The following is a 26813-nucleotide window of genomic DNA, read 5'->3' as shown; positions in this document are numbered from 1 at the left end:
AGTGGTTCCTCGATTGCTTTGGCGCTTGGGATTTCCAGACCCATCGATCTCGCTACCACTCTTGTACCTGTCTATTCTACCTGTCCAGTTTGCTTTATGATTGTCATGCCAAAACCCTATTCCGAGATTTCTATATCCTGTCTAGTACACATAATTTCGTTATCGTCTAACGGGCTATGCAGGGCCCCGCGCTCTATCAAACTATGTGATAGCTCATAATATCAACAGAAAAGCATGCTCCGAAGAGCGAGACCTCCATCGATCTGGATAGGAGGCAACTCACGCCTTGGCATTCGGCTGGGTCTGCGAAACCTGCGGGACAGCCCACCAGTCATGCCAACGACCTTTGGAACCAGCCTCGGGAATGCTAACCCGAAGGTTAAGCGGCTGAGTGCCAGAGCGAATCTCCTTCTTTACGGTTTCGATGGCAATGCTTGCCCCGATACACGCTCGCATTGTATCCTTGGCGTCTTTCTTCCAGTCCTCTTCCACGGCTGGTGCGTTGACCTTATCACCATTCCAGTCATCAAAGGGCCCGTTGGCAAGGGTTGTTTCCCAGGCTTTTCGTGCTTCTCCAATGGCCTTGGTTGCACGCTCCATGACAACTTCATCGCTGTCCCCTTGGAGGGTAGCTTCGCGGTGGTATTCCTCGTACGGAACTAACTCAGGCAGTGTGATGTTAAGGAAGGGTTTCATCCGGAGCTCGTATCGCAAACGGTCGTTGGAGTATGCATGAGGAGCGGCGGCTGTAGGTAGGGTTTTGTGGCGAGCTAGGAGAACGTAAAGGGCATGTAGAGATATCGCAAATGCGTCGACCGCGACGATTTGCATTGTCAATCGGTCGAAAAGCTGGAATGTTTTTCGCAGGAGACCGCGTTTGGTCATGGAGAGACGGCTGCGTTGTGCGGCGGAGAGAATGAACGTGCGAATTCGGTCAATATGCCCGAGGTGTGTTGAGCAAATGTGTGACAGGTACCAGTACATGCCAGCAAGTTCTTCCGGTGCGTAGATTGATAGTTCGAAGCCGAGTTGGAGGATGAGACGAAATTGGATCAGCTTTTGGTGGTACGCCCAGCTGCTAAGGGGATACGAGTATGTGGTGTCTCCATTCGGAAGTTCTAGCGGAGGCTCTTCGCTCAAGTTTCGCAGTTCTTCATCAAGATCCTCAGCCTACAGTGTGTTAGTTTCCTTGAATACACTCTAGTCTAATTTGAGAACATACCTCCATTTGCAGATTATCCCAATCGACGAGAGTGTGACAGACGGTTCGGCGGATACGGCAGCGATTTAGACATGCACTTCGGATCGTATCCACAAACGGCTGCATAGGTCGTAAGAATCTTGAAATGAAAACAAAGTTCTTCGCGAGAACATACCTGAGAAAACCGCCGGAAGAAACCGTCCATCAATTGTGCTATCTGAAAACGGGGATCGGAAGGCACTTCGCTTTCTTCGAGACTGGGGTCAAGTAAGATACTTAGAGGAAGTACCATGATTGCTAGTTCGTCGCGAAGGAAGTTCTTGACGGAGGTATCGCCAAGGACCATCGTGTTATTCTTGGTGACGGTCTGGACAAGAGATCGAATATACACCGAAGGCTGGGGTTTTTGGGAAAGGAGAGTCCAAACAGCAACCTAAGCAATTAGAAAACGTAGAGAGAAGAGAGGTACGAGATCCCTACCTTTAAATTTGTGGGCCCTCTGTAGTCGAGAATTTGATTCAAGTTAATGCCATCCTGGAATAGCCGTTTGAGATGCGCCAGCGCATCGTCAAGGCTGATTCTGACCATTGGTCGCGGTGGCACTGTACTTGCCAATTTCCTCTGTATTTTCCAGCTGAAGGATTCAGGTACAGGCCGACTCATTTGGTTTGACTCTTTCAAAGCGGGTAAAATGGTCAAACAAGATTCAAACTTCTCTACTGACCTTGTCTGCACGATGAGAACATCTTGCTGCAGAGCCAAAAAGAAGTCTTGCCGAAACTTTAATCGAGATTTAATAGCGTTCTTAACCGTAGCGTCTAATCCGTCCCGTTCGTCAATCCAAGAAATTGCGCGGCTCAAAAGGTCGAGAAGAGGCTGGTGTTCTAGATGCGATAACAATGACCGATTATAGAGCTGACTACTGAAATCCTCTTCCTGCGAAAAGCAAAACAGCAATCAGTATCACATATCTGCGACCTAATGCAAGGCCCAAAGACTAACCTCATAGTAAAATTCTGAGACAACTCGCGCATGAACGAGGTCGCAACATTTGACCAGGCCAAGGCAATACGCGCGTAGCACGAGATGTACCAGCTCCGGAAGGGTTTTCTCATTCACATATTCTCCGCGCCCAAAGTGGGCATCATCGTAGTTCTGCGGTGTCGGCCACAGGAGCTTGTCGAGATAGATCGAGGTAAAGAGGGTTTGTGAGAGAGGGTGACCCATGTGCCACGCCATCTGCCAACGGAAAGGGTCTATTAGCTCCTTGTTCATATGCGCTGAGACACCGAGCATCTTGTACCCACCTCATGGCACAGCAATTCGTCCATAATCCATACAACTTCCTCCGGAGCTAGGTCGCGCATGACGTCGTAGTCGTCCTCGAGCCCTTGTCCTTTCTCTTCGGGTCCAAGGTATCCGCTGTCCATCTTGGAGTCCATAATCTAGTTATGCGGCGAAGATTTTAGCCCAGCTGTCCATTTTCATGGCGTCATCCGAAAGAGCACGACAGCTGCGAAGTTGCGACGTACCTCCAGCGCACCCACCGCCTCGAAAAGAGTAAAGCATTCATCTTTGACGAGTTGACCGGTCTTTAGTTCTAGTGAAATAGTTCATGTTAGCTTTGATGTGCCTTAATGAGTTGTTTCGCGGCGTCTGGAGAGCTCCAAGTGGCAGTCTTACTTGAGGCAGCTTGTGTAAATTGCTCTGTGATGTCGCGTGGGACAACAGACTGCGAAACGATTCGCGTCGTTGAACCCCGAATTTGGTTATTTGGTAGCATAAGGGAGTTCGAACATTTGCAGCCAGCTGCGCAATCTACCAAAAATAACGAGGAGCGGCGTCACTTGGAGGTATCGTGAGGAGGAAAGGTTGATGAGGGGACGGCGGGGAGTGGAGAGCCCGGGCGGACAGGGAAAACCTCCCGCTCAGCGCAGAACCTTGATGCGGACAGCGGTCTATACAAAGCTACTTCTACACCACGAAAGTTCGAGTGTTTCGAAGACAGGGTGAAATGTTTACATCCCAAAAATTGTTGGCAGGAAGAAAGAAACCGGTTCTATTGGTATTTTATCAAGTGGCCAGATCGTTGCAGGAATTCGGTCTTTCCGTGCGTCCTGCTTTCACCTCCTTGTATATTCCAGCACCGCCTAAAATACAACTATTGAACATGCATTCGAGATATCGGAGAATCGCTTATTTCGACTCGGCCTGGGCAGCGAGAGCCTGGTCGTTGGCCTCGGCAAGGTTCTTGACTTCACCCTGCTTGCCGTTCTGTTTCCGAAGCCCAGTTAGTCAGTCTCCTGTGGTTCCAATTCGATGTCGAGAAAAGGGGTGTACGGACCTCCCACTTAGCGAAACGCAGGTCCATGTTTCCACGACGCTCAGCAGCAAGACGAGGGCCGTCCTTGAGGGAGCGGCGGACCGCGCCAGCAGCGACGGCCAGGTAGCGGTTGTAGCTGCAAAGGCGACAACTGTTAGCGGTGTTTTATAATTCGACAGATGTAGTGATTATCAATTGGGTAACGTACGTCAGACCAGCGGACTTCCAGGCGAAAACCATCTTGACGGTATTGAGAGGATGAGAGATTCGATGTATCGGAGAACGGTCGGGTGTGATGCTTTGCAGAGTAACGAGTTCGGAGGATCGGGATGTCAGGTCATATGACCTCACGTGACAGGAACAGTCAATGGCCAATCATATTCTCAGCTTCTACTTCACAGAATCAACACATCAGAGACTCGAGTCTCCAGCTTCAGTTGCCATGAAAATAGCCGAACTTTCTAACCGGAATATAGACAGCCGCTTTATTCTACTACAGAACAGCTTCATAGGTTTTTTTTCCGCCCAGTGACCACAATTGAATCTAGATTGCATAAAGTAGATGGCGCGCACTCCTCTAGTCTTCACCTCAGATGTTGCATGCTTTGTTGTGCTCATCTTTCCATTCTGAATGAGCTCATCTGAGATTACTGGCCTCTATCACACTCCTCATCTCATGTTCTAATCAGTCATCTCCTACAGAAGACCAAAGGTCTTATCTGTAAGATATGCGTAGTTAAGATAGCAACCAAGGACAGAACATTCTAGAGAGTAGAGAGGCTGAGCCAGAGCAGAGGTGATCTTTAAGTAGATTGTAATCTTGTAGCTGTTTTGATCCCCGAGTGGAGATGACCATTGAGCAGATTTTGATCTTGTGGTTGTTTTGATCCCCGCACATATCTAAATGGCCTCAGTTTAGCCTCACCTCCACCCTCTTCCGAACCTCATTCTTTTCTTACCTCTCCGTTGACTCTCGTTTTGCCTGCCAAAGTGATGTATCTCGCAGAGCCGTTATCAGATCACATTCTCCTCTCATTGCAAAGTTACATCATCTGAGACTCTTCACTTTTGCATCACTCCTCCACTCCTCCATTCCTCCGGAATTACAATTCACCCAACAATTCACCCAACAATTCACTTCTTTGAGCACAGAAGACGCCTTGCTTCAGCTCTAGCAAAATGACCAAGCGTACCATTGGTACAAGGCCGAAGAAGCGTAGCTTGGTGCGCTGGAATGGTATCTTCTCTTACTCTTCTCCATGCGGCGAGTGGTCACTAACTCATTGTTTCTGTCAAAGACGACCTCGATGAGCTTCTCCTCTTAACCGTCTGGACCGTCTGCAAGAAACAGGGAGTCAGAATTCCTTGGGACGACGTGGCAAAGACAATGGAAATCGATACCACCGGCGGTGCAATCGAGCAGCACCTGAAGAAACTCCACACCCGCCGCGAGGAAGGCGAGAAGAAAGTGCCCCCCGCACCATCGCGGGGATCCAGGGGAGAAACCGTCGAGGCCTCTCATAAGGCAACAGCAAGATGTAACAAGAAACAGCGTCGGTCTACAGACGTTCGCGAATCAGAGGAAGAATGGGTAGAGTCCAAGGTTCCTGCACGTCGCACGAGGAGGCTCCCGCAACCGCGCTATGTCGAGAATCCAGATTTCGAGTACGAAGATGAATCCGACAGCAGCGGGTCCGAAATTGTTGCAACAGGGGCCTCGTTCCTCCAGTTACCGAACGATAAGCGGCCGGGGTCGCCACGCTCCCCCAGCTCCCAAGCTCCCTCGACGCCGATGAAAATCGTATCCTACAAGTGCCCGAAGAACTTTCTTGCTGGTTTGAGCGACAAGAAGCCAGATAGCCGTGCATTCAGCACGTCTCCCCACCAAAAGGCAATCCTGAAAGAAGAGCCGCGCATGGAGATTGAGCCCGCCGTGAAATCTGAGCAAATGACACCGGACTGTGTCCTCTATGGTGCTTTTCCGAGCCTCCCTGTTTCGAATCCCACGCCTACCACTATCCCGCGGAGTTTCCAACCAATTCTTTCCAATAATGTGAAGACAAATCATGGTTTGACTACCGACATTTCTGTACATAACACTCAGCCGGAAAATAGAGGAACGTTGTACATACCGACCGGCAACACTGCCTTGGACCTCCCTCCCATAGGTGATATGATTACAGACCCGTTTGCTTTCAATGAGTGCCTTCCTCCGCTTCAGGGTTTCGAGATGGACCAGTCTTTCCTGGCCGATCAAGGCTACCAGGACATGCTTGGCGAATACTTTATTCCACCCGATGAGACAGATTGGTACAGTGGTCAGTTCAGACAGTGACATCTAACATGATCTATGCTGGAATTTATGAGACATATACCCAATTGCCTTTGCTTTTATTTATCTTGCTGATATGCACTCGACTCATGTGGCGTTTGACGGGTTGACAACGAATGGAAATTTCAATATGCACTTAGGGAGAGGACGGTCTGCTTTATGGTTTATCAAATCAGACAACACGAGCGTGACTTCCATATTGAACTCAGAAACAATTGATCTGGCTATACTGAAGCCTTTGAATGTAGACTGTAGGCTGTAGAGTCTAGACGCGGGAGCTCCACACATCTTCCGATGACCCGGCAAGTCCCTCGGATATCGACCACGTGACCTTCTAGGAGCTTCTGCCGCCAAGAAATCCGGAGATGGGAGAATCGCCTGGAAAATTTTCGAGACTTTGGCTTCATCTCTCACCTTCTCATCCTCCTCTCTCATCCTCTCCATCCTCCTTCTTCTGCATCCGTTCTGCTCCGGGAGTTCTGATCGGACAGATTCTTTTGTACTACTTTATCTTCGCCTTTGCCTTGTTTTAATCGCCTTTTTTCAATCCCTTTATTCCAACATGCAGCGAGCTCTTTCCTCCAGGACCTCGGTCCTCTCTGCTTCCAAGCGCGCTGCCTTCTACAGACCTGGCGGCTATGGTGTCCAGCAGCAACGGTTTGCTCACAAGGTATGCTAGATCTCAATTGCGACTCCGACCGATAGCATGCAAGCTCTCGATCTGCTTTCCGTAACTCCCGGAGCGCCCAATCGGACAGGTTGCTAATTGACTTCTAGGAGCTCAAGTTCGGCGTTGAAGCTCGCGCTCAGCTCCTGAAGGGTGTTGACACCCTTGCGAAGGCCGTCACATCGACTCTTGGTCCCAAGGGTCGCAATGTCCTCATCGAGTCCCCCTACGGCTCTCCCAAGATCACAAAGGGTAAGTTGTTCAATCATCCATCTCCCTCATAGTTTCTGTCATCAATATCCTCCATCAAAAAACCGATACTGACCTCGCCAGATGGTGTGTCTGTTGCCAAGGCTATCCAGCTCCAGGACAAGTTCGAGAACCTCGGTGCCCGCCTCCTCCAGGATGTCGCTTCCAAGACCAACGAGCTTGCTGGTGACGGTACCACCACCGCTACTGTTCTCGCCCGTGCCATCTTCTCTGAGACCGTTAAGAACGTTGCTGCCGGCTGCAACCCCATGGATCTGCGCCGCGGTATCCAGGCTGCCGTTGAGGCCGCTGTCGACTACCTCCAGCAGAACAAGCGCCCCATCACTACCGGTGAGGAGATCGCTCAGGTCGCTACCATCTCCGCCAACGGCGACACCCACGTCGGTAAGCTCATCTCTACCGCCATGGAGCGCGTTGGCAAGGAGGGTGTTATCACCGTGAAGGAGGGCAAGACCCTTGAGGACGAGCTCGAGGTTACCGAGGGTATGCGCTTCGACCGTGGTTACACCTCCCCATACTTCATCACCGACGCCAAGTCCCAGAAGGTTGAGTTCGAGAAGCCCTTGATCCTCCTTTCCGAGAAGAAGATCTCCGCTGTCCAGGACATCATCCCTGCCCTTGAGGCCTCTACCACTCTCCGCCGCCCCCTTGTTATCATCGCTGAGGACATTGAGGGTGAGGCTCTCGCCGTCTGCATTCTTAACAAGCTCCGTGGTCAGCTCCAGGTCGCCGCTGTCAAGGCCCCCGGCTTCGGTGACAACCGCAAGAGCATCCTTGGTGACCTTGGTGTCCTCACCAACGGTTCCGTCTTCACCGATGAGCTCGACATCAAGCTCGAGAAGCTCACTCCTGACATGCTCGGCTCCACTGGCTCCATCACCATCACCAAGGAGGACACCATTATTCTGAACGGTGAGGGCAGCAAGGACTCTATTACTCAGCGCTGCGAGCAGATCCGTGGTGTCATGGCCGACCCCACTACCTCCGAGTACGAGAAGGAGAAGCTCCAGGAGCGTCTCGCCAAGCTCTCTGGCGGTGTTGCCGTCATCAAGGTTGGTGGTGCTTCCGAGGTTGAGGTCGGGGAGAAGAAGGACCGTGTCGTTGACGCTCTCAACGCCACCCGCGCTGCCGTCGAGGAGGGTATCCTCCCCGGTGGTGGTACTGCTCTCCTCAAAGCCTCCGCCAACGGCCTTGAGCACGTCAAGCCCGCCAACTTCGACCAGCAGCTCGGTGTCAGCATCGTCAAGAGCGCCATCACCCGCCCTGCCCGCACCATCGTCGAGAACGCTGGCCTTGAGGGCAGCGTCATTGTCGGTAAGCTCACCGATGAGTTCGCCAAGGACTTCAACCGTGGTTTCGACAGCTCTAAGGGCGAGTACGTTGACATGCTTGCTGCCGGTATCGTCGACCCCCTCAAGGTCGTCCGCACTGCCCTCGTTGACGCCAGTGGTGTCTCCTCCCTCCTCGGTACCACCGAGGTCGCCATTGTTGAGGCTCCCGAGGAGAAGGGCCCTGCTCCCCCCGCTGGTGGCATGGGTGGTATGGGCGGCATGGGCGGCATGGGTGGCGGCATGTTCTAAGCTGTCTAGCCTCCCTCGCCTGTCGTCTCATGTAACCATATCTCTGCTTCCGGATTTTTAGAGGATTTTCTTTTTCGAGCGTGTCTTTGCATACAATGGGGCATTCCATGATATGTTTTGAGATCTCTATTTTGTATTATTTTTTCCTTATGTCTTTAATGTGTTTTATGTCCTTGTATCACTCATCCTGACTTCACCACAACCTATCTATACTCCTCTTTCTTATACCTCCTGTTGTCACTCTGTTGGTTTACTTATCCTCTCCACTCTACCTTATTGTCACAAAAGTCAGGGGAGTTTGTACTATATCCCCACGAAATATCAAACGTGGTCATTTTCGTCTTCCAAACTTACTCTTTAACGTAGATCTCTACCGTAAAACTTGGACCTAGGATTGCTCCGTAGGTATACCCTATTACAGTCACGCAATGTCTTCATGGTCTCATTAGTGGTATAAAACCGCGGAACGCCCGTGACATGCAAAGCCCCCCAGGCGAAAATCAAACCCCGGGAAACGCCCAGTATGACTAAAGATTTAAACTACCATCCTACGCAATATCCCTTTCCCTCAGCCCACTCGCAGCCCCATTAGCCTGCCCCTGTCCCTGCACAGATCCAAATCCAAACCCGTGCCCATGACGACTCCCTCCACTAGCCTCAGAAACAAGCAGAGAAGGCAAGGTTACCCCTTCATTCCTCCTCCCTCCACTAGCGACACCATTAGAGCCGACATTCACATTAGTAGCGCTGTTCCCTGTGCCCGTCGTATACCCGCTCTCCTTCTCCCGTTCCTTTTCTCTCTCAGCTTGATTCTTCTCATCATCCCTCTTCCAGAAGTCTTCTTCCATATCACGTCTATATCGCCAAGACGACAAGTATCTCGTGAAACGATCACCCCTTCGAGATTGTTTCGTCTTTGTTGTTGAGGCGAGTGATGATTTCTCAGGACTATTGCTGGAACCACGACTGTGATTGTGGACCTTCGCTTTTGAAAGGTGCAGTGTCGTGCTTATTGGTAGGAAAATAAGATCCTTCGCGAGACCGAAAAGGATCTTTTGCGATTTTAGGAGTGTGTCGCGGAGGCGTTCGGAGAAGGCTATTAATAGGGCGGAGACGATTACGGCGACGGAGATGGGCCCTGGGATTTGAACAGGATGTTAGTGGGATGGGTGCATGGGTGGTGTTAAAGTTGGTGCCGTGGGCTTACCGGATATAGTGAGCATTGTTCGCAATGTGAGGTTTGTAGGCTCGCCGCTCCATTCTCGGGCGTTGATGCCGAATAGGGAGGTGAAGAAGGAGAGGGGGAGGAAGCTGTTTGGAACTTTTAGTTCTAAAGAACAGGGAAGGCTGGAATGGTATTGTTGGACTGACATGACTGTGAAAATGGTAAAGACCATGACGGCTCGGGACTGGCTCTGCGTCACTTCTGCCTCCCATCTAGCAAGACGTGACTCGTCGACGTTTGCTTGCTTCTGTTTGAGGTCGAGGAGGTTTTCCACCTATGAAACTGTTAGCAGGAAATCTAGGGGGACAATAGCTAGGAGGGAACATACAGCTTTCTGGGCTGCAATAGCATTCTCCCTCATCTCATTGATATGGGTCTTATACTCGTCCAATCTCGTGAGAGAGGCATGGATGAAGCGCCTCCCATATCCTCTATGCTCAAAGTATTTGACCATGTCCTTAATCGTCGTAGTCTGCTGTTCGAGTAGTTTCATGATAGTTCCGAGCTCGTCCACAATATCTCTCAACTCCAGCATTGAAGATAGATCATTCCGGTTCTGTAGAGCTACTTCGCGGTCTCTGTCTTCGCGTTCGGCAGCGGTCATGAGCTTCCCGTCGGGTGTTTTGTTGTATTCAGAAGGTCTTGTGATGAAGCCGCGGTTTCGGAACGTTTTGAAGGATTTGGTGGTGAGTTCGGTCTGGTAAAGTTAGCTTTTGGTAGTCAATCGCTGAACAGAGGGTTAAGTACCAGGATACTGATCGACTCTTCAAAGATGCGAAGAACCTGGAGATCTTTGTGCAGCGTCCTATCGAATAAGACTGTAACAGCATGCAAAACAATCAAAGCGGCAAGGTCACCGGCCGTTTCGAAACGCCGCGCAAGATCCCCATTGAGCTCGTTGTAAATGCTGTTGAAGAGATTCGTCTGTTCGTAGAACTTCCCCTCAACCGTCGTAGGCTCCTGCTTAGGGAAGAAAGTAACAACGGTCTTCTGATCAACGATCCAAAGCCAGAGCTGATCAACCATCAGCACCTTGCCGTCGACGAAGTCAGTATTCCGCGGGTCGATTCCATCGCGTAGGGGAATTGAACCAGCGAGATCATCACGAAGATTGATAACCTTCCTGGTCCGCTTCCAGAGCATCTGATCGTCGTCTCGTGCCACGGTCGATCGTAGGTTAGGGTATCCAAACTGATCTAGTGTGCGACGGATATGGATCGGAGGTTCGTTGCCGAGGTATTTCCATATCAATTTCGATTCAAGGTTAGATCGAGAAATCTCGTCCGGGACTGGTCTAGAACGGCCTTGTTTGAGTCTCTCCTCTATAACCCTGCGCCGCTGTAACAGGTTGTAATATGTATCCCAGTGGAGCTATCTTATCGTTAGCAAGAAGATACTCTATGGTATCAATTAGAAACTCGGGACATACGTAAGGTAGCTGTGCAAGGCTGTTAGTACAATGTGCACTCAAATTGTGGCTATGAGAACTTACATAGAGCGCCAATTGAGGGTCGTGGTGTTCCGACGCCTTTATAGGTGGCGAATCAAGCTTGAAATGTATGCAATCCGGACGTACATAGCGTGCGTGAGGCTCCAGATGACGGGCGGTGATAAGATTAGAGTACCAGTTCTCGGCGTTGACGAGTTTCCTGAATCTGTACGGTAATTAGTGAGCTTCGACCAAGGGTTTCCCTGGCACTTACAGGTTCTTTTTGGTTTGACCTCTGCAGGTCTTAGACAGAACCGGGGGTACCCAGTCAGTATGTGTGTAAGGTACATGAATCCACATCATCTTCTCGGTTCCTGGCTCGGGTCTATCGAATCTTGGGGCCATTCGGGGCCGCTCTTCTGGCGTTTTCTCTCTGAATGGCACATTAAGGAACTCTCGGTACCGGGACGAAAGGCTAGACCTGTACGAAGACAAATAGTTAGTGGAGTCTTTGATATAGAGAACCTGACATGGTACTAACAGGAGATTTCTTTGGCTGGGGCTAATGGTGCCTAGATCGGTTGTTTCGTTCTCCTCCTCGTCCTCGTCCTCATCAGCAGCGCTCTCACGGGAAACTCGCGGTTCAGATGTTGAGCGGTCTGACTGAATATCGAAATAGCCTTCAGGGGCCGGCTCGGTGACGTGGATCTTAGGAGAAGGTCGCTGGGCCAGAAAGCTCCTGCTTCTTCTGACCGAGGGCCGCGAAGGTGTAACCTCGAGTGGAATGATATCGTGTTCTCGTAGACGAGTGTCTAAGTGCGATGACTGGGCGTGCGAGCTTGTAGGCCTGCTTCCAAACTCACTTGGGTCGGAATCATCGTACGTGCTAGACGACAGTCTGCTTGATTTCTTTAGTCGCTCTTCAAGACATTTCGTCGGTCCGCTATCAAGGAATTGGTCCAGGGGCGTCTTCGTAGACCATAATTGTAATGGGGAGTCTCTGCTGATGCCTCGTGCAGTGTCTTCGAAGAACCCATTAACGTGAACCATGACTTCCTGTTCCGCCTGCAGCGGGACGTCTGACATTATTGATAGTTCCAGCGCTATTTTGATGGCCTCCTGAAGTCCTCTGATGAAATCCATCCTAGCCGTGTTTTCTTGGCCTTGGAAAGACGCTATTCCGACGTGATCAGTGGACAAAGGCAACTCGCTCTCGTGCTCGAACCCTAAAAGCCCTGATCGAATCGAGGTGATGGGGACGTGCATGTCAATTGTGCTTCCAGTATCCGTATCAGTGATCGTGAAGACCGAGTCGACTGTCTCCAGGAATGTCCAGATTTTCATGTCCGCTGAGATCCCTCTGAACTGGCCAGCCAGTCGTTCCAACGTCTCATGTCGTGGCTTGAAGACTTCTCGCAGCTCGATCGGAATGTTACTTTTGAGGCGTAAAAGGCGGCGGATGCTTCTCGCAAACTCCGGTGAGGAGAGATAGCTAGAGCCATAGTGAGGTGTTCCGATGAAGGCGATGCCATAGCAGCTCGAAAATATGGAATCTAAAGGCGAACGCGAACGGCTAGCTTGGACAAGCGCAGCTGTAGCAACGTTACCACCGGTGCTGTGGCAGACAAAGATAATGGGTCTTCTGCGACTCTGAAGAGAACAAGAAGTTAGCTACTGAATGGATGGGAAAAAATGGCGCCTAAAACGTACTGTTGCCTTTCTCGCTTCTTGTAGGTTGTTCAGTAGCCTAGTGGCCAACGATTCCAGAGTATCATCCGCCTCTAGCTCTCCATGGTCCATAAGCAACACCCGAGCGTTAGGGATGAATCTGGGTAGTTCGGTTGTCAACCATGGCGACTGCGTGCCGTCGCCCGTCCATGTCCTCTCTAGGTCTGCCCCTATGGCAGGGACCGCGACGATACTGCGTAATTTTAGCACATATCTACAGGGTCGGAGAGAATTATACCAGGAAAGGGGGAAACACATACTCCACGTTCGTGACGATATCGCCCAAGGCCATACCTAGCTGCGATAACACTTTTCAGTGTAGTAAAAAAGATAAGGCCTCCGTATCAGCTGCACTCAGCGATTTATTAAGGAGGCGATCCTGACTAAAGTGAAAGAAAGTCATCGCAGGTCATCATCTGACACAATGTCTGAGTCAATATCGCGGCAGATGACTTTGGCCTGAGGGACGATCAAGGCTGTGTCAGCGATACGGGGAACCCTTGTAGAAATAGGCAACATTTCAGCCTCCTCATTTCGATGAGGGGGGAGGACAAGAGTCCCCAAATCCTTCCGGGCATAGCGAAGAGATCGGCTCGAACTAAAGGTGCTAGTAGTAAAACTGAGATGCCCCCGCGGGCCTGCGCACGGATGGCTGAGTTACGAGATCCAGTGACGCGCAGGGGAACGACCGGGGTTGATGCGCGATGACGAGCAGTTTCACTTGGCTGTGGGCGCGGGTAAGGCTGAGCTCGTGGACGGCTATGTTTAGTGCTTGCGAGGGAGGTGTGGTCAGGTCAGAATTCAAAGTTCAAAGTTCAAAGTTCAAAGGAAATGATTTGCTTCGTTGCAACACGTGATATTGAGAGTAGTCAAGAATACTAGTACAGGCTTGAGAAGTGGTGTACTATACAAGAGATGCTGATGCAAAAAAAGGTTCCCTTCCCTCTATTTCCTCACATATGCTGAGACAACAAAGAAAAGTCTATAATCCGTATCGAAAGTGGTATCACAGAAATTACCGTCACGCACAACAAGCGAACCTGCTAGTTGGCTGAATGCTTGAATCGAAAGAATAGTGGAGATAGGATGCATGATAATGAGATCGCTCAAAAGTCGAGTAGAAAATGGTGCCTGCAATGCAGGTTTCCGCGGAAAATCTCCCGCATCGGAACGCAAGGCTGAATTTTGTGATCAGTGGGTGCCTGAACTCTCCTCGTGGTGTCGGTCGTTAACGTCCCTGGCAAGCTTCTTGCCAACCTCGTATGTTGAAATCATGATAGCACAAGCCGGTGCCACTTTCAAACAGCGGGCAACCCAGCCGCGGAAAAGGCCTGCTGTCCCTTCCTCGCGGAAAATGTGCATGAGAAATTTCGGCAATGGAAGCTGCTCTGGCTGAAGAGCGCCTTTTGAAAGGGTGCTACCAGCGGCGGTGGACACCTCGTCTCCCATATGGCGATAGACTTGCTGGCGTGTCTTCCCAACATCGAATGGCGTCGTAACTAATGCAGCGACGGCACCGGATACGGAACCTGCGACAAAACTATCCACGAACGTATGTCCATCTGCCTCGTGCGCTGCTGACGGTCGTGGCGATGACGAGCCATGTGGCAAAGTGTGTTCGTGAACCTTCGCGCGCATATCGGCAATGTATGTTTTGACTTCCTCGTATCCCCACCAGTAGAGTCCAGAGAATGGGACATCGCGCCACATCGTGAGTGTCAACCCTCTCCAAAGAGAGCCATAGCCCCTAGCTTGGGTCATCTGATGCAAGCCTTCAAGAGTGGCCTTGAAGTGTCCAGCGCCAGTTCCAGGTGTCGCCTGCAAGCGAGTCCTGAACATCTCAATCGGGCTGATTACAGTAGCTGCAGCTATTCTCGCGACGGAGCCTGCGATGAAGGGAGCGTATGCGCCGGGAATAAGGCGTTTGATCGGACTCCTATCATCGGTGCGCAACCAATCGTACCCAGCAAAATAGATCACGTTTCCCGGTATACCCATCATCAATGTCGGGCTCAATCCACGCCAAAGTGTGAGAACGCCCTCATTTCGAGCGATTTTCCGCAGGCCGTCGAGAGTCGACGTGAAGGTCCTCCGTTGAGTTTCTTCCACCGCGCAATCCGCAATCGTCTGTGATGTGGCTCCTAGAACACCTCCATTCGGCCCGACCATGCATATTTGTGAGTTCTGGCCTACCCAGAACACTTCGCGACAACAAGCAGTAACTCCAAGGTTGGGAGGTGCGTTTTTCAAGGTGGCCGTGGTGTGTGACGTAAACGGGGAGGTGTTTTTGACAGAGGACTGGGATTGCAATCGAACGCGAACAACATCTAAAGGAGTCACTGAGAGCGAGTTAGAACATCTTCTTGACTATAACGAGACCTCGATAGCCAAACGTGGGGCAAATTGCACACCTAAGAGACCTGTCAAGATGCTGCCACAGGTCGCAGATACCATCTTCTGCATGATGGAAGCGTCGCCTGCCGGGCTAGCATCTGCTGTAGACGCCGACCCTGTCCCAGAAGTAGCCGCCATGTCTGTGTTTTCTGCAGCCCAATTCCATGTCTCTGCCAAATGGCCCTCGGAATCAACGTGGGTGAGGTTGTTGGAGCGATATCGGTCCCAGGAAGTACCTTGAGTGCCCGAGTCGGACATTCAGTCGGTGACGTGGTTGTGGGCCTGTTTTCGATCCAGGAACTAGTCAAATGTGTCCTTATTTCAAAAGAATCTCAAACACATCGACGTTGCGAGAGCGATAAAGTGAGTCAAAACGTAGTGATGATGCTGCGAGAAAAAGCATGCTCCGGCCCGGTCGGTGGCGGTCGGACTCATCGATTGCCGGAGATAAGCACCTCCTCTTGCTTGACTGTCTGCTCCCCCCGGGCACCGCTTTTGATTCGACTATCGAGTCATCTACAGATTCGTGAAGACATCATGGCTCTCTTGGCTTCGATTTAATATATCCCCTTCCCTTCGACTTTTTTTCTTCTTTTTTTTTCGCTTTTTGTCTGGTTGTTTTGACTTCGCCCCGCTGAAGCTCAAGTCGCTTATCAATCGGTGGACCTCGTAACTTATCTACAACTTTCTACCTCCAGGCGCAACCACGTTCTAGGTCCAGTGTACAATGGCCGACAACGCAGAGCTCGAATTTTTCCGACGCCAATGGCGTGAGGAGGTCTCTCGGAAAACTAAGCCCTCCACTTCAGCTGGACCCTCGCAGTCGACACCCTTTAGACCTGCGCCAACTCAAACCCGACATTTCCCCCCAACCCGCCATGAGGCGTTTGCGCGCAAGGAAGATGACGACGAGGAAGGACCGACGCCATATAGTGAAAACGAGATAGTTCAAGGTGTTGATCGATTATCACTAGCGAAACCCGAGGATGAAGATGCTTTTCACGCACGAAAACCCAGAGCCGAGCCTACGTCGGCTCTAGAGCATTTCGAGAGGGCAGTTGAGAGGGAAGCTGAAGGAAACTTAGGAGACAGTCTCCAGCTATACCGCAAAGCCTACCGGGTGAGCAAGGCTTCCAGATCTTTTAAAGTTTCAGCTTATTGATATCATCAGTTGAACGCTGCTGTCGACAAGGAATACAGGAACAAGCACTTTGCTCATGTCTGGAAAAGAGCGCCGCAACCCGCTACCCCGAACGAGCCCACCAAGGCAGCACCAACTGAGGAACCAACGCTTGTGCCAACACCGGAACTTATTCACTCATTTGCTACTGCTCCCATCGTGTCAGCAGACCCGATATTCGAAGGCGATCCGCGGCCTCCATGTCCTATCGCGAACGTCCCATCCGAGGTTATAGTTGAAATACTTAGCCATGTGGCTCTTACAGACCCAGCTGCCTTTTGTCGGATGGCCCTAGTCTGCAAACGCTTTGCGTATCATTTCGCTTACGAGCAGCACATTTGGAAGCGACTTTGTCAAGGTTTTGAGTTCGGTTTTAAATCGATGCACTATACTTTCGCATGCGACATTCTCGGCAACCCTGAATATACCTTAGAGCCACAGCCCCGTTATACACCATTCCCCACCAACATTCCAGTTCAGCTTCCAAGTCCGCTATCTTCTTGGAGCGAAGTCTTCCATTCCTTCCCTCGCATACGATTCACCGGAATATACATCAGTACAGTAAACTACACTCGTGCCGGTGCTGCTTCGGCGTACTCGAATATATCATGGAATAGTCCGATTCACATCGTGACATATTACCGCTACCTCCGCTTCTACCCGGACGGAACGGTCGTCTATCTACTAACAACAACGGAACCAGTCGATGTAGTCCCGCATATCAGCAAAGAAAACGTGACAGTCGCACGGGCAACTTCCCGTAAACAGATCCCACGAGATGCAGGAATCGCCGGCAGCGGAGCCCAAGACCCAGTACCACCTGTTGCGATGGACGCACTGAAGCGTGCGCAATGGGGTAGATGGCGACTGCAAAAGCCGGTATCACCAACGGATCCTCCTGAAGAACTAGAATACTCGTTCCCAAATAAGGATAAGACAGATACAACACCTGACCCTAGGGATCTCGTGATTGAGACCGAAGGAGTCGGAGCGCAGAAATATGTCTACGTCCTGCATTTAGCTCTTCGATCAACTACCGGTCGTCCTAAAGATGCCAACCCAAAGCATCCCAATACTTCACGAAACACCAAATTGGTATGGAAGGGGTACTGGAGCTACGACAAGCTCACAGATGACTGGGCAGAGTTTGGCTTGAAAAACGACCGAGCCTTCGTTTTCCGACGTGTGAGAGGTTGGGGTCTGAATTGATTATTTGATTGAAATATATCAACATGTGACGGCAATTCCACGATCTATACAGCAAATATATATAACCGGGAACTAAAGGTTCGATATAGCAACGAAACACGACGCAGATGAGATGTGGTAGAAAAGCACCGTACTCAGATATATAGAGCAATAGACTCACTCCAATGACCAGCCATCCAGGTAATAAAGGAGAACTGTATACCAAATGGTCAATCTTAACTACGAAACGCCACTACAGTAAACCCGCGGTGAAATTGCCAAGCCCGCGCTTATCGATAAGATCAAGATTTCCCTCCGATTTTTGCGCATCTCCGACTTGAGAATCAACACCGGAATTCAACAAATTATCGCATAGCCTGACCCAGATAATGCACTTTACCAAGCCCTAGACTTCCGATCGAATCCTTAACCACCCTTTCGAATCGACCATGCCCGAACGTGTTCGCATCGTCTTTGACGACGACGGCGCGGCACAACCGCCCGCCGCAGAGCAGAGGAAGCCCTTGTCGCACCGCACTTCAGAAAACGCAGACAAGAAAGAGAATGACAATGAATCCACGTCCAAGAAGGACAAGAAGCGGAAGCGCGACGAGCCCGCGAATGGCGACGCCCGCCCAGTCAAAGCAGAAAAGTCGAGCAAGAAGGACTCTAGGACGGAGTCGCAATCCTCGAACACTGCAACCAAACAAAACGGGATAACGCCTTCGGCAGCTAGAGCAGAGAAAGAATCCAAGCCCATATACAAAAACCTCCAATTCCAACAAGGCCGAAACCAGAACAATAAGTCCAAGTCCGCCGGACGCCCCTTCAAGAACAGAGACGACAAGAATGGTTTTAGCGGAGCAGGAGCAGGAGGAGGCCGCGAATCCGCCCTCAAGAAAAAAGCCGCCGCCCTCTACGAAATCCGCAAAAACCTGCCTATTTTCAGCCACGGCGACGAGATCCGCCAGAACCTCCGCAATAACGACGTCATGCTGCTCATCGGTGAAACCGGTAGCGGAAAGAGTACACAGATCCCGCAGTTCCTAGTCGACGAGAAATGGTGCCGTGCTACAAAGACTACAATCACGGGCGAGGACGGGAGGAAGAAGAAGGATGTTTCTGTTGGCGGGTGTATAGCCATTACGCAGCCTAGACGAGTTGCTGCGATTTCGCTTGCCCGGCGTGTGGCGGAGGAAATGGGGAGTACGTTGGGGAGTTCGTCGCCTGCTAGCCAGGTTGGTTATTCGGTGCGGTTTGACACGAGCGTGAGCCCGAATACGCGGGTGAAGTTTCTGACGGAGGGGATGCTGCTGCAGGAGATGTTGCATGATCCTTGGTTGACGAAATACAGTGCTATTGTTGTTGATGAGGTTCATGAGCGTGGTGTGAATGTTGATCTTGTTATGGGGTTCTTGAGGAATTTGGTTTCTGGAAAGAAGGAGGGGAGAGGAGGGGTGCCGCTTAAGGCGGTGGTTATGAGTGCTACGGCTGATATGGAGAGTTTGCAGGAGTTTTTTGTGGAGGGGTTTAAGGCAAGAAAACTTGAAGGTGCTGATGCTGGGAAGGATGGAAAGGATGGTATTGCAGTTTGCCATATTAAGGGTCGTCAGTTCCCCGTCAAGACGATATATTCGCCAGAACCGGTGCATGACTTTGTGGATGCTGCGCTGAAGATCATCTTCCAAATACACTACAAGGAGCCTATTCCGGGAGACATTCTGGTCTTCTTGACAGGCCAGGAAACCGTCGAGGCGTTGGAGAACTTGGTCAATGAGTATGCTACGGGTATGGACCCAGCACTACCCAAGATTCAAGTTCTTCCTCTATTCGCAGCGCTACCACAGGCCGCTCAGCAGCGCGTCTTCATGCCCGCGCCACCGCGCACTCGCAAGATTATCCTGGCTACAAACATTGCTGAGACTTCCGTCACGGTATCTGGTGTACGCTTCGTTGTGGACTGTGGAAAGGCAAAGATCAAGCAATTCCGAACCCGGCTGGGTCTGGATTCGTTGCTTGTGAAGCCTATCTCGAAATCTGCGGCTATCCAGCGTAAGGGTCGTGCTGGTCGTGAAGCGCCCGGTCAGTGCTACCGACTATATATGGAGAAGGACTATCTTGAGCTGGATGAGGTCAATACGCCGGAGATTCTGAGATGTGATCTTAGTCAGGCTCTGCTCAACATGAAGGCTCGTGGGGTGGACAATGTCATTGAGTTCCCCTTCTTGACACGGCCTCCAAGAGAAGCTTTAGAGAAGGCACTTCTTCAGCTGCTTAGCATCGAGGCCCTTGATGAGAATGGTGGGATTAGTGAGATAGGGTCTCACATTGCGAAGCTTCCGCTCACGCCGACATTAGGTCGCGTGCTGCTTGCGGCATCAGACTTCGGCCCAGACTGTTTGACTGACGTGATCGATATCATCTCATGTCTAAGCGTCGAAAACATATTCCTAAATACGACATCAGAAGAGAAAAAAGAGGCAGCCGAAACAGCCCGGCGGGATCTCTATCGGCGAGAAGGCGACCACCTTACGATGCTAGCGACAGTGCGAGCCTACGCCTCAGAGAATACCGACCGAAAAGCATGGGCTGAGCGGCATCTGGTCTCACATCGGGCAATGCAATCCGTCATGGTAAGTTAGCCTATGTAGTATTCTCACCCTTGAACTTCCCGGCTAATATCGGAATCCAGGACGTCCGTAAGCAATTATTAGCCCAATGCCGACAAGCCAAGCTTCTTCCGGACACAACCGAGTCACAGGACTCGAGCACGTCAATTCGGGAACCGTCGCCGGTGTCTATACTGAAGAGTTTCCTGCGTGGGTTCTCAACGAACACTGCCCGTCTTGTACCGGACAGTAGTTACCGGACTGTTGTGGGGAACCAGACAGTGGCGATCCACCCTTCCAGTGTTCTGTTTGGCAAGAAGGTGGAGGCGATACTGTACAACGAGTTTGTGTTTACGAATCGCAGTTATGCGCGAGGGGTGAGTGCAGTGCAGATGGATTGGGTGGGGGAGGCTCTGGCTGGAGAATAGAGCTATATAAAGTAGATTAGATGATGCCTTTCATGATCATTAGCTAGCGAATGCATTTAGATCAGTCGACTCATGCAGCCGTCTCAATCTGGACCTTGAATAGAGTCTGATATCTCCCATTATTCATAGTCCTTGCTTGGCGTCTGATATGGGAATGACGTTTCGGTTCGTGGCAGCCACCATTGCTGGCCGAATATCGGACCAACCTGTAACAATGCCAGCAGCCAGCGGATCAACCAGAGACCACAGTCAGGCTAGGAGTAGGAGAAGAAAGCCTATTTCCCTGCGGAGAACTCCAGTAGCAGGAACGTCGGAACATGGAACAGCAGTGGAACAGGTGGTGCTGTGTCGCCCCTCATGCGGTCTGACATGTCATTGACAGCAGGACATGGGATGATCAAGCTGGATGTTCAGTAGGACGTAGTAGAAGTTGTAAAGAAGAGAGATCAGGCTATTGTGCCATTCAAGTGTCGTTATTTATTCTTGCTCTGATAAAGGCAACAACAAGAGTGAGCGCTGGCCTGGCCTGGTCTGGTGACATTCGAGAGTCTTGCATCATCCGCAAACAATCATCACCACATACCCTGCCAACACCACCACTACCATCTCACATCTCTTCAGCCCTCCGACCGCGTCTTTGTTGCTTTTTCCTATCTTACCCTCTTTCATCCTATTCTTATGCGACTCTATTACCCTTTCAGCCGTGATAGCGCCACAGCTTAGTCGCGTTTCCGCCCGACTCTACACCGGTTTGGGGCGATCTAATCTCTCCCACCGATCACCGGCTTATCGGGCTGCCCAGTCCAGTCGAGTCCAGTCAAGTCGCACGCTGAAGTGACAAGTCGCCCTCTCATTTATCTCACTCAACTCCTCACCCTGCGTCCTTGCTTTTTCCTTGCTTTATATCAGCATTTGCATCTTGTCGTCTTTCCCAACGTCGTGTCACCACTTTATTCTTTCATCTCTCGACTATAGCATTATACGCTTGCACGCGGGGAGATCCACTCGCGATCGATACGATAAACCACATCTTATCTCAAGTCTCTCCAACTACCCTCCAAATCACCAACAACCACAAGTATCTACAACAAACAACCAACTCATGGCGTTTCGTCTACCACCTCAAGTTCCCCGCCGTCGCCCTTCCTACTCTGCCCCTCAACAACCGGCCGCCCTTGACATACCACAAACTCAATCCCTCTCCGAACTCCGCGAGACCGATACTGCAGAATGGGTCCTCTTCTCGCCATCTCAGCCCTCAACCACCGCTCGCACTCACACGACCTCCACTGAGCGCACTCGCACCGTTGGAGCTTCGCGCCTCAGCGACTTTGGCTCTCTCGACACAAATACCAGATCCGCAGTCGACAATGGGAGTGAGGCAGAGGGCACCCTCGATGACGCGCTTGACGAGGACGGGACAGAACTAGATAGTCTTGACGATGGCCTACATGCCTTCAGGGCACCCTCTCCTGCTCCTGAGAGCCCGCGATGGGAGTCAGGGCCTACTGCTCAACTTCCTGCACATGATGGGTTAGGAAGCTTTATCGCGTCTAGTCAGCCAGTGCAAAACCAGCTGTGGCAGCATGAGCGGTTCAACCCTACGCGGCGGCCGGAGATGGCGCATCGAAGACGCTCAAGTGTGCAGCGGCACCTGGATGCTATTACTGATGAAGAACATACAGACGCTGATCGGGAACGGTGGCAGCGGATCGAACAGTGGCGGATGGATCAGAGCCGGGCTCTGCTTCAGGAGATCGAGAAGGCGACAAGAAGACGCCGCAATAGCCGGTTCAGCGTATCAAATTCTGAAGCCGTCTCTCAAGCTAGACAATCAGATGCGGCACCCAGCGTTAGAGCTATGCCTCGAGAGGAGCAGGCTCCTGAGGTCGACTCTGAGAACCATGGGGATGAGTCGTTCTGGCAACGGATCACTCGAAAGGTCATCCGTGATTTGATGGGTATTGATGAGTCAGTACTCTCAATTATCTTCGGCGAGAGCTTGCCTGAGCCTGCGGAGGACGAGACACCCGAGAAAACAGATATGGAGCGGCAGATGGACGATATCCTGAACCAGGAACTGAACTCGGCATCGAATGGTCAAGATCGATGGGAGACGAGGTTGCTTCAACGTATAGCCCGCGAGTTAGGCATTCTGGTCAATCAAATCTGCGAACATCCAGGGGCTTTCACAACGTACCTGAACATGGCCAATGATGTTCATAACCAGTACGCTGGGATACCTTTGAGCAGTCTACCAGAGGAGGGCAACCATTTGTCTGCATCAGCAAAACAGAGTGCTGAGACTGCAACCAACGGGGACTCGGTATTGTCACCGCAGTTCGTACCTACTCTTCAAGACCAAAATCGTGAGCATGCAGCTCAGTGGGGCATCGAGGACGAGGATCTTCCGAACAACTCTACCGAGCCTCTCTCTGAAGGCACCCGTCACCAGCAAGAGAAGGACTACTGGGAGCGTGAACTTGACATCATGATGGTCTTCCGCTACCTTCGCAACCGGTTCAGCCGCCGGCCAAGCAACCCCGACATTCACAACACACGCCGAGCGTCGCAAGATGCATCTCGTCGCGCCGCCATCATCCGTCAGCACCACCCGCTTGTTGCCCGGGCTCACTCAAGGTCACAAGCGCAGATGCGTCGCCAGTCGCAGTACTCAGGTCCGACAGGTGTTTCGTCGCCTGTGCTGCGTCAACACCTCCGCCGTCCTAGTTCTAGCTGTGCGAGTCAGAGCGCAAAGATGTCCGCTATTTCTAGCCGTCGGACATTGACTGGATCGAGTCGCAATTACTGGGATATTGGCGGGAGTGTGGACAGTGGAAGTGCTATTGCACCTGCTCCGCCTGGTATCGGGGCTTGGGGTGATGTCTGAAGGTGAACTCAACCATTTACCGTTTTTTGAGATTTACAACATGTAATCGGATGCTGGCCATCTATTCATATACCATATCCCTATCTCATATGCCCCTGCTGATATACTTATCTTTTTGCTTCACTCTCTATATTTGACCTCTGTCATCTTTCACCATCCCCTGAGCATTACATAAACACACATACATACTCTCTTATGACTTGCAATCACTTTCATCATATACACCCAACAATGTCCTCTTTAATTTTGATATCTGCATGACTTTTCTGGGATCAGACGGACGCATTCATACTCATGAACTATATATACATACTACACGACAGCTTCGCTTCACATCGTTCATTGCGACGCATGGAAATGGTGGATACATACACATGTAAAGGCGTGGTTCATTCTTTTTTTTTTTTACTCACAATGCACATAATTCTGGAACACCTACCTACTACATCTGTATATCTCCTGGCCTGGGCACTTCGTACAGCTAAGGTAGTAAACTTGTCGACTGCCTTCCGCATAACCATATATCGATCAACTTCAGCCTCGACTTCCGAACTTCATTCTAGTCCACCGGCTCTACCATATCCTGACGAGCGCAAACCGTCAACCACGCCCTGCCCTTCCCTCATCCTCCCATCGTCCTCAGCGATGTCTCTGGCCCGGCAAGGAATAGTAGATAGAGAGGGGGCCATGTATGTGAAAAGTCTATAGAGTAAATTAATGGAGTTGGGATCAGAAATAAAGTTGGAATGCTTTGTTGATGCTCGAACGTGTGGTTATCGGGTTTCTAGGTTGGGCTTACGGCTTATTTGCTTCTCTTTAGGGTTTCTATACTCAAGTGTAGGTAGGTAGCTATGGCTTAGGATATGGCGGGTCTCTCGAGTTGACGTAGTCGGGCTGATGCCGGGACATATACATGGTAATGTGTACTCCGTAGCTTAGGTGCTATACTCTTGTCTTGTCCGAGCCCAGGGAAACGTACTGATTGTGCAGATGATTCTGTTACGTGTTTACATGGATACGTAGCCTTGCCTACAAAATCACATGTGGAACATGAACATTATTTATTCAGCAATCGCCCATTCCTTTTCAGTCCTAACGCTAACAAGAAACAACATCTAAGCCTCAGCAGAGTAAGCGTCGGGGAAGCGGCGCATGTTGTCCTCGACGAGACCGTGGCCACGGAGGAACTGGACGTAAGCACCGTCCTGCTTGAGCTTGCCCTCCTGGCGGAGCTGGACGTACTCCTCGCGGCGGACGGGGGTGAAACCCCAGTTCTTGGAGACGATGATCTTTTGGCGACCAGGGAACTTGTACATGGAGCGGCGGAGAGCCTCGATGGCGGTGGCACGGTGAGCGTCACGGGTACGGACAGAAAGGAGGATCTGGCCGATGTTGACACGGGCGACCTTGCCCTGGGGCTTTCCGAAAGCACCACGCATACCGGTCTGGAGACGATCGGCACCAGCGCACGACAACATCTTGTTGATACGGACGACGTGGAAGGGGTGGACGCGGACACGAAGGTGGAAACCTTCCTTACCGGCGATCTTCACGAGGTACCTTTATTCTATTGTTAGTATCCTGCTTTCCTGTTTTTCTTTGTCTGCTGATCGTTGCGTGATGTTTCAACGGTCGCGATCGGGTGGGTCGAAACGTACTTGTTGGCACAGATACGAGCGGCTTCCAGAGCCTCGGAGGAGAGCTGTTCATATTCGTTGGAGACGAGGTGAACGCAGAGGGGGAAGTCGTCGACGTTGGCCTTCTTACGTCCCAGATCGAAGATACGGATCTTGGGGTCGGGAACACCACGGTTGAACCGGGACTTGGGGTAGGGCTATATCAAAAAACCTGTCAGTATTCGTCGCTTTCATCGCCGTTGTTATATCCAGAAAAGAAGCGCATTGGGTTGAATTTTCGCGGGCGGCCTCTCGTCCACTTTTCCCTCATTATCCCAACACATGTTATCCAGGCCCACAAGCGAGACCGCCCTCGAAATCCACACAAATGACCAAAAAACTCGAGATATCGCACGCACCTTGTTCTTGCAGTAGCGGTAGCAGCGGGCGGGACGGCGAGCCATTTTGACTGCTGTTGATGCAACCTAGGTGATGGGTTTGTCGAAAGGATGGTGTCAAGGAGCAAAAGAGAAGGGGATTCTTTTGGCTGGAGGCCTTCCCACCTTGATTTCCAATCATTTCCCGCTAACGAGTGGCAAAGCCCTAAGCCCTAGCCTCTCCGCCAATCAGCGACCGCCGTGGATATGACGCATTCTCCAAGAGCATTTGTCAGACTACAAAGACATCGGAGCCTTTCTAGATACTGATAGATGATTTACCCGATAACGACTAGACTACGATTATAGGCTGATATATCATACTGAGTTTACGGATGACCAAGATTTGCCTTCAAGCTCTGGTTTTTGATTTTTTATCACCTAAAACATCACGATGCCTGCCTAGTCAAAGACACACACCGCTCAGAACTCAAGACCAAACGTTCCGATCCCTCCTCTCGCGCTTACTGGCTGGTGAGGATGTCGGAGTCACCAGCGTCGAGGACGGACATGGTGGAGCAGCGGTAGAGACGACCGCAAGCAGTACCAAGCTCGATCTATACCCAGAGTTAGCCATCTTTCTTCCGCCTTTCGTTCAACCGGACGACGGCACGCCTCGACAGAGTAGCACTCACGTTGTTGCCAGAGAAGTGGTGAACAGGGGTCTTGGCGAGCATAGCGTAGTACTCGAGCTCAGACTTGCGGAGAGGGGGGGTGTTGGCGGCGATGATGACGAGCTTAGCCTTGCCGGACTTTTCGATTGTCAGTAACCTCGTTCCTTGCTTCAATCCGTACGGTCGTCGGTTCGTTCGCAGGTACTCACACGGAGGGTCTTGATGGTGGTCTTGTAGCCGAGGGTGACTATTCGAAAATTCCGTTAGCAACCCACTCCGAAGCAGCGATTAATTTTGTTCACGGTGTTAAACATACCCTTTCCACTCTTCATCACAAGCGCCAGGCGCGAGGAGATAGTGTCACCGGACTTCTTGGACTTAGGGGCCATCGTTACGCGATTTGAAGTGTTGTAGGAGTTGAGTAGAAAACGTGCGCTCCGGCCGTGTGTCTTGATTGGGATGAGGTGCAAAAAGACGGTATGGTGATTTTTTGTGGGTTTGGCGAGGACCGGATCGTTGTTGCTCCGTCTCCGGCGCGCTTAGTCATCTCTATCGCGCTAAACTGCTTGCGTTACTATGGTATTCTGAGGTGTAAGTAATTTACTTGCTGGACCCAGTGGACGGTGATGGCTGGGACCGTCATGCAGCAAGTGGCGCAGTTTGCGATATTGGGGGCAGGATAATGCGCTGTTGTGTTCTCAT

General features: G+C 51.1%; 11 protein-coding genes across 11 annotated transcripts; 5 read left to right on the top strand and 6 right to left on the bottom strand.

Moving 5' to 3' along the window:
• Positions 1-224: 224 nt before the first annotated feature.
• Positions 225-3099, bottom strand: BDV14DRAFT_18369 (N-alpha-acetyltransferase 35, NatC auxiliary subunit). The gene is made up of 8 exons (XM_073770401.1): positions 2885-3099; positions 2734-2801; positions 2509-2646; positions 2204-2440; positions 1682-2137; positions 1377-1634; positions 1223-1321; positions 225-1170 (listed from the first exon to the last, which is right to left on the bottom strand). The coding sequence occupies exons 1-8, from the start codon at positions 2982-2984 to the stop codon at positions 280-282; spliced, it is 2247 nt and encodes a 748-aa protein (XP_073622063.1). The 5' UTR covers positions 2985-3099; the 3' UTR covers positions 225-279.
• Positions 3072-3816, bottom strand: BDV14DRAFT_185405 (ATP synthase subunit epsilon family protein). Its single transcript, XM_073770660.1, has 3 exons — positions 3733-3816; positions 3546-3660; positions 3072-3475 (listed from the first exon to the last, which is right to left on the bottom strand). Exons 1-3 carry the CDS (start codon positions 3762-3764, stop codon positions 3398-3400), a joined length of 225 nt encoding a protein of 74 aa, XP_073622062.1. The 5' UTR covers positions 3765-3816; the 3' UTR covers positions 3072-3397.
• A 460-nt stretch (positions 3817-4276) lies between these two features.
• Positions 4277-6105, top strand: BDV14DRAFT_185401 (uncharacterized protein). The gene has a single exon (XM_073770659.1). It carries the CDS (start codon positions 4912-4914, stop codon positions 5857-5859), a length of 948 nt encoding a protein of 315 aa, XP_073622061.1. The 5' UTR covers positions 4277-4911; the 3' UTR covers positions 5860-6105.
• Positions 6106-6243: 138 nt separating this feature from the next.
• On the top strand, positions 6244-8722 carry hsp60 (chaperone ATPase HSP60). The gene is made up of 3 exons (XM_073770658.1): positions 6244-6526; positions 6634-6775; positions 6857-8722. The coding sequence occupies exons 1-3, from the start codon at positions 6419-6421 to the stop codon at positions 8371-8373; spliced, it is 1767 nt and encodes a 588-aa protein (XP_073622060.1). The 5' UTR covers positions 6244-6418; the 3' UTR covers positions 8374-8722.
• On the bottom strand, positions 8703-13541 carry BDV14DRAFT_185396 (uncharacterized protein). Its single transcript, XM_073770657.1, has 11 exons — positions 13016-13541; positions 12738-12948; positions 11569-12677; positions 11302-11508; positions 11091-11253; positions 11028-11036; positions 10346-10969; positions 9927-10295; positions 9745-9872; positions 9581-9684; positions 8703-9511 (listed from the first exon to the last, which is right to left on the bottom strand). Exons 1-11 carry the CDS (start codon positions 13045-13047, stop codon positions 8922-8924), a joined length of 3546 nt encoding a protein of 1181 aa, XP_073622059.1. The 5' UTR covers positions 13048-13541; the 3' UTR covers positions 8703-8921.
• A 56-nt stretch (positions 13542-13597) lies between these two features.
• On the bottom strand, positions 13598-15658 carry BDV14DRAFT_185389 (putative mitochondrial carrier protein). The gene is made up of 2 exons (XM_073770656.1): positions 15167-15658; positions 13598-15094 (listed from the first exon to the last, which is right to left on the bottom strand). Exons 1-2 carry the CDS (start codon positions 15405-15407, stop codon positions 13947-13949), a joined length of 1389 nt encoding a protein of 462 aa, XP_073622058.1. The 5' UTR covers positions 15408-15658; the 3' UTR covers positions 13598-13946.
• A 135-nt stretch (positions 15659-15793) lies between these two features.
• On the top strand, positions 15794-17711 carry BDV14DRAFT_18238 (putative F-box protein (Pof7)). The gene is made up of 2 exons (XM_073770223.1): positions 15794-16269; positions 16321-17711. Exons 1-2 carry the CDS (start codon positions 15877-15879, stop codon positions 17536-17538), a joined length of 1611 nt encoding a protein of 536 aa, XP_073622057.1. The 5' UTR covers positions 15794-15876; the 3' UTR covers positions 17539-17711.
• A 154-nt stretch (positions 17712-17865) lies between these two features.
• Positions 17866-20564, top strand: BDV14DRAFT_185385 (putative ATP-dependent RNA helicase (Hrh1)). Its single transcript, XM_073770655.1, has 2 exons — positions 17866-20150; positions 20210-20564. Exons 1-2 carry the CDS (start codon positions 17967-17969, stop codon positions 20552-20554), a joined length of 2529 nt encoding a protein of 842 aa, XP_073622056.1. The 5' UTR covers positions 17866-17966; the 3' UTR covers positions 20555-20564.
• A 435-nt stretch (positions 20565-20999) lies between these two features.
• On the top strand, positions 21000-23591 carry BDV14DRAFT_18180 (uncharacterized protein). Its single transcript, XM_073770118.1, has 2 exons — positions 21000-23211; positions 23260-23591. Exons 1-2 carry the CDS (start codon positions 21657-21659, stop codon positions 23442-23444), a joined length of 1740 nt encoding a protein of 579 aa, XP_073622055.1. The 5' UTR covers positions 21000-21656; the 3' UTR covers positions 23445-23591.
• A 764-nt stretch (positions 23592-24355) lies between these two features.
• On the bottom strand, positions 24356-25651 carry BDV14DRAFT_18117 (60S ribosomal protein uL16). The gene is made up of 3 exons (XM_073770023.1): positions 25480-25651; positions 25103-25278; positions 24356-25004 (listed from the first exon to the last, which is right to left on the bottom strand). Exons 1-3 carry the CDS (start codon positions 25522-25524, stop codon positions 24560-24562), a joined length of 666 nt encoding a protein of 221 aa, XP_073622054.1. The 5' UTR covers positions 25525-25651; the 3' UTR covers positions 24356-24559.
• On the bottom strand, positions 25596-26577 carry BDV14DRAFT_185378 (60S ribosomal protein eL30). The gene is made up of 4 exons (XM_073770654.1): positions 26428-26577; positions 26321-26358; positions 26133-26249; positions 25596-26054 (listed from the first exon to the last, which is right to left on the bottom strand). Exons 1-4 carry the CDS (start codon positions 26498-26500, stop codon positions 25962-25964), a joined length of 321 nt encoding a protein of 106 aa, XP_073622053.1. The 5' UTR covers positions 26501-26577; the 3' UTR covers positions 25596-25961.
• Between the last annotated feature and the right edge of the window lie 236 nt (positions 26578-26813).

Source organism: Aspergillus stella-maris, assembly GCF_047715825.1.
Source record: "Aspergillus stella-maris strain CBS 113639 unplaced genomic scaffold BDV14scaffold_114, whole genome shotgun sequence".
Taxonomy (NCBI): domain Eukaryota; kingdom Fungi; phylum Ascomycota; class Eurotiomycetes; order Eurotiales; family Aspergillaceae; genus Aspergillus; species Aspergillus stella-maris.
Note: the sequence above shows the minus strand (reverse complement) of the source record. Positions and strands in the feature narration are given on the sequence as shown.

Coding starts and splice junctions, on each gene's coding strand:
- BDV14DRAFT_185401 (XM_073770659.1), top strand. CDS start 4,912: ATGGAAATCGATACCACCGGCGGTGCAATCGAGCAGCACCTGAAGAAA.
- BDV14DRAFT_185389 (XM_073770656.1), bottom strand. CDS start 15,407: ATGTCCGACTCGGGCACTCAAGGTACTTCCTGGGACCGATATCGCTCC. Junction 15,095..15,166: donor CATCTTGACAGGTCTCTTAG/GTGTGCAATTTG, acceptor ACTCGCTCTCAG/TGACTCCTTTAGATGTTGTT.
- BDV14DRAFT_185396 (XM_073770657.1), bottom strand. CDS start 13,047: ATGGCCTTGGGCGATATCGTCACGAACGTGGA. Junction 12,678..12,737: donor AAGAAGCGAGAAAGGCAACA/GTACGTTTTAGG, acceptor TGTTCTCTTCAG/AGTCGCAGAAGACCCATTAT. Junction 10,296..10,345: donor AAGAGTCGATCAGTATCCTG/GTACTTAACCCT, acceptor TAACTTTACCAG/ACCGAACTCACCACCAAATC.
- BDV14DRAFT_18180 (XM_073770118.1), top strand. CDS start 21,657: ATGGCGTTTCGTCTACCACCTCAAGTTCCCCGCCGTCGCCCTTCCTAC. Junction 23,212..23,259: donor AAGGTCACAAGCGCAGATGC/GTCGCCAGTCGC, acceptor CGTCGCCTGTGC/TGCGTCAACACCTCCGCCGT.
- BDV14DRAFT_18117 (XM_073770023.1), bottom strand. CDS start 25,524: ATGGCTCGCCGTCCCGCCCGCTGCTACCGCTACTGCAAGAACAAG. Junction 25,279..25,479: donor ACCGCTACTGCAAGAACAAG/GTGCGTGCGATA, acceptor TTTTTGATATAG/CCCTACCCCAAGTCCCGGTT. Junction 25,005..25,102: donor GCTCGTATCTGTGCCAACAA/GTACGTTTCGAC, acceptor AATAGAATAAAG/GTACCTCGTGAAGATCGCCG.
- BDV14DRAFT_185378 (XM_073770654.1), bottom strand. CDS start 26,500: ATGGCCCCTAAGTCCAAGAAGTCCGGTGACACTATCTCCTCGCGCCTG. Junction 26,250..26,320: donor CCACCATCAAGACCCTCCGT/GTGAGTACCTGC, acceptor ACAATCGAAAAG/TCCGGCAAGGCTAAGCTCGT. Junction 26,055..26,132: donor ACCACTTCTCTGGCAACAAC/GTGAGTGCTACT, acceptor CTCTGGGTATAG/ATCGAGCTTGGTACTGCTTG.
- BDV14DRAFT_18238 (XM_073770223.1), top strand. CDS start 15,877: ATGGCCGACAACGCAGAGCTCGAATTTTTCCGACGCCAATGGCGTGAG. Junction 16,270..16,320: donor TATACCGCAAAGCCTACCGG/GTGAGCAAGGCT, acceptor TGATATCATCAG/TTGAACGCTGCTGTCGACAA.
- hsp60 (XM_073770658.1), top strand. CDS start 6,419: ATGCAGCGAGCTCTTTCCTCCAGGACCTCGGTCCTCTCTGCTTCCAAG. Junction 6,527..6,633: donor AGCAACGGTTTGCTCACAAG/GTATGCTAGATC, acceptor ATTGACTTCTAG/GAGCTCAAGTTCGGCGTTGA. Junction 6,776..6,856: donor CTCTCCCAAGATCACAAAGG/GTAAGTTGTTCA, acceptor TGACCTCGCCAG/ATGGTGTGTCTGTTGCCAAG.
- BDV14DRAFT_185385 (XM_073770655.1), top strand. CDS start 17,967: ATGCCCGAACGTGTTCGCATCGTCTTTGACGACGACGGCGCGGCACAA. Junction 20,151..20,209: donor GGGCAATGCAATCCGTCATG/GTAAGTTAGCCT, acceptor ATCGGAATCCAG/GACGTCCGTAAGCAATTATT.
- BDV14DRAFT_185405 (XM_073770660.1), bottom strand. CDS start 3,764: ATGGTTTTCGCCTGGAAGTCCGCTGGTCTGAC. Junction 3,661..3,732: donor TGGAAGTCCGCTGGTCTGAC/GTACGTTACCCA, acceptor TCGCCTTTGCAG/CTACAACCGCTACCTGGCCG. Junction 3,476..3,545: donor TGCGTTTCGCTAAGTGGGAG/GTCCGTACACCC, acceptor CTTCGGAAACAG/AACGGCAAGCAGGGTGAAGT.
- BDV14DRAFT_18369 (XM_073770401.1), bottom strand. CDS start 2,984: ATGCTACCAAATAACCAAATTCGGGGTTCAACGACGCGAATCGTTTCG. Junction 2,647..2,733: donor AGGCGGTGGGTGCGCTGGAG/GTACGTCGCAAC, acceptor CCGCATAACTAG/ATTATGGACTCCAAGATGGA. Junction 2,138..2,203: donor TCTCAGAATTTTACTATGAG/GTTAGTCTTTGG, acceptor TGCTTTTCGCAG/GAAGAGGATTTCAGTAGTCA.